The sequence below is a fragment of the Coenobita brevimanus genome, chromosome 115, assembly GCF_032717465.1.
Source record: "Coenobita brevimanus isolate Jiangsu-jjx chromosome 115, ASM3271746v2, whole genome shotgun sequence".
Classification (NCBI taxonomy): Eukaryota; Metazoa; Arthropoda; class Malacostraca; order Decapoda; family Coenobitidae; genus Coenobita; species Coenobita brevimanus.
In genome coordinates this window covers 14,136,542-14,138,593 of record NC_137068.1, presented here as the reverse complement: position 1 = coordinate 14,138,593, position 2,052 = coordinate 14,136,542, and the positions used below count along the sequence as shown (strand labels likewise).

Here is a 2,052-nt window from a genome sequence, read left to right as displayed (position 1 = left end):
CTTACTACGTGTAAGCTATAATCAGTCGCCTGAATTTCTGAGCTCCTTTACTTCCTTTCTTTTTTTTTTCCAGCATTTAAATATTATTAATTTCTTTTTTTCAATATCACTTGCATTAAATAGGAGGTTCCCAAGTATACTATTTCTCTCCTCTATATATGGCTGTTGTAATTCTACCAGTTGTGTTCTTTCTTCCATATATCCTGTGCAGTCTATATTTAGAATAAAGTTCTTCTTCTTCTTCTGGGTGTAGAGGGCAACGGTCGAGGACACGACCCACTGCCCTTCCTCAGCCGATGGTGCAGAGTCTTAGGTCACAGACGGGTGAGCTACCCCGACGATCGCAGGAATCTACACAGCAGGCGCATGACTTGCAGATGTGTATCAGGGTCACCGGAGCCACCAAGTAGTAGAGGGAGGGAGAGGCGGGGGTAACCAAGGGTAGCCAAGTGTTCTTGGAGGGCCACCCGGTAGGAGTGAAATCTGGGACACCACAAGAGGAAGTGTTCAACAGTCTCCTCGCCATGGGGACGCCAGGGACACCACGGGGAATCTACCAAACCTAGACGGTGTAGGTGGCCATTCAGGCCCGTATGGCCAATACGCAGGCGGGTGAGTGCCACGTCCAGTTGGCGGCAGGGATGGCGGGCCCAGGGGTGGATTGCAGCATCAGCACGGACAAGTCCTAGAGAGGTTGGGTCTAGCTCAAGAGAAAGGGACTGCTCCCAAAGAGATGTACAGGCTTGTCGGATATGAGAGCAGAGAGCAGCGGGATCCGGATCAAGGTAAATGAGATGTTGGGAGTGGTGGGCTTGCTGAGCTGCATGATCCACAATTTCATTGCCATGAATGCCTACATGCGAAGGAACCCACTGAAGGTGTACAGTCCAGGGGGGGGGGGAGGCAAAATATCGAAGGAGGGAGTGAATCACGCAGACTAGTTGCATATGAGAGGGTGGCCGACTGGAGAGGAGGAGGTGTAAAGATGACTGGGAATCAGTGTAAAGCACTATTGGTTTAGGTGGCAAGTGGCGTTTGACAAAAGTCAGGGCTTGGAGGATGGCATATAGTTCTGTAGTGAGGACAGAGTGTGGTCCAGATAGGGTCCAGGTCTGGCAGATAGAGAGGTCTTCGAAGAACACTGCTGAGGCGTACGAGGCAGGAGGGGAGTATGAACCATCAGTAAAGATTCTGAAGAAGCCTCCATAGAGAGAGGTATCCATAAGGTGGAAAATTTGGTTGCCAAACAAAGCGTCAGAGGACTTCCAAAATGGGACAGGGAGGTCTAGGGACACCATGGGGGAGAGGTCAAACCATGGAGGGACAGGTGAGATGGAGGGAGTGGGGGAGGAAGATGGGGGTGGGATAGATAAGGTATAACAGGCCTGTAGGCCACGAAAGATGAAGGGTGGGTTTGCACAAGGCCATCGAGGGGGAGGACTGACTAGAGGGATTCCAGAATATAGGATAGAGAGCGGGTGCTGGGGGGGATGTCCAAGAAGACGGTGGAGGAGATGACAGTCAAGGCCAATACGCAGTGTGGAAAGGGGGAGCATTCCTGATTCGGCATGGAGGGATACAACTGGGAATGACAAGGCCCCTAGGGCTATACGGAGGGCAGTGTTTTGGATTACATCCAGCCTCTGCAGGTGAGAAGACGAGGCAGATCCATAAACTGATGAGCCATAAGTGAGTCGGCTTAAGATGAATGTGGAGTACAGATGGAGCAATGTCTCCCTAGTTGCACCCCAACGCACTCCTGCTATGCTACACATGATGTCTAGTCGTCAGAGGCAGGAGGATCGGAGGTAGTCTATGTGGTGTTTCCAAGTCAGTCTGGGGCCATCTAATCGCAGTCCAAGAAAGGTGTGCCTAGACTGTAGGGGTACAAGAGAGCCGTTTATCCGAATGTGTGGAAGCATGGGGAGTTTGCACAGGGTGAAGCACATGAGAGAGCTCTTGCCGGCTCTCACTGTCAGACCCCATGCCGCGGCCCAGGCAACAAAGACGTCTACTGCCTGCTGGAGGCCTGACTGGGCATCGTGTAGCTGA

The 2,052-nt window shown here is 51.8% G+C and overlaps 1 protein-coding gene across 1 annotated transcript; it reads right to left on the bottom strand.

The window, feature by feature from the left end:
* Positions 1–329: 329 nt before the first annotated feature.
* LOC145418546 (uncharacterized) lies at positions 330–1,298 on the bottom strand. Its single transcript, XM_080286915.1, has one exon. The coding sequence runs from the start codon at positions 1,296–1,298 to the stop codon at positions 330–332; it is 969 nt and encodes a 322-aa protein (XP_080143041.1).
* Between the last annotated feature and the right edge of the window lie 754 nt (positions 1,299–2,052).

What these genes read in the sequence shown, in the direction of transcription:
- LOC145418546 (XM_080286915.1), bottom strand. Translation starts at nt 1,298, where the DNA reads ATGGTGTCCCTAGACCTCCCTGTCCCATTTTGGAAGTCCTCTGACGCT.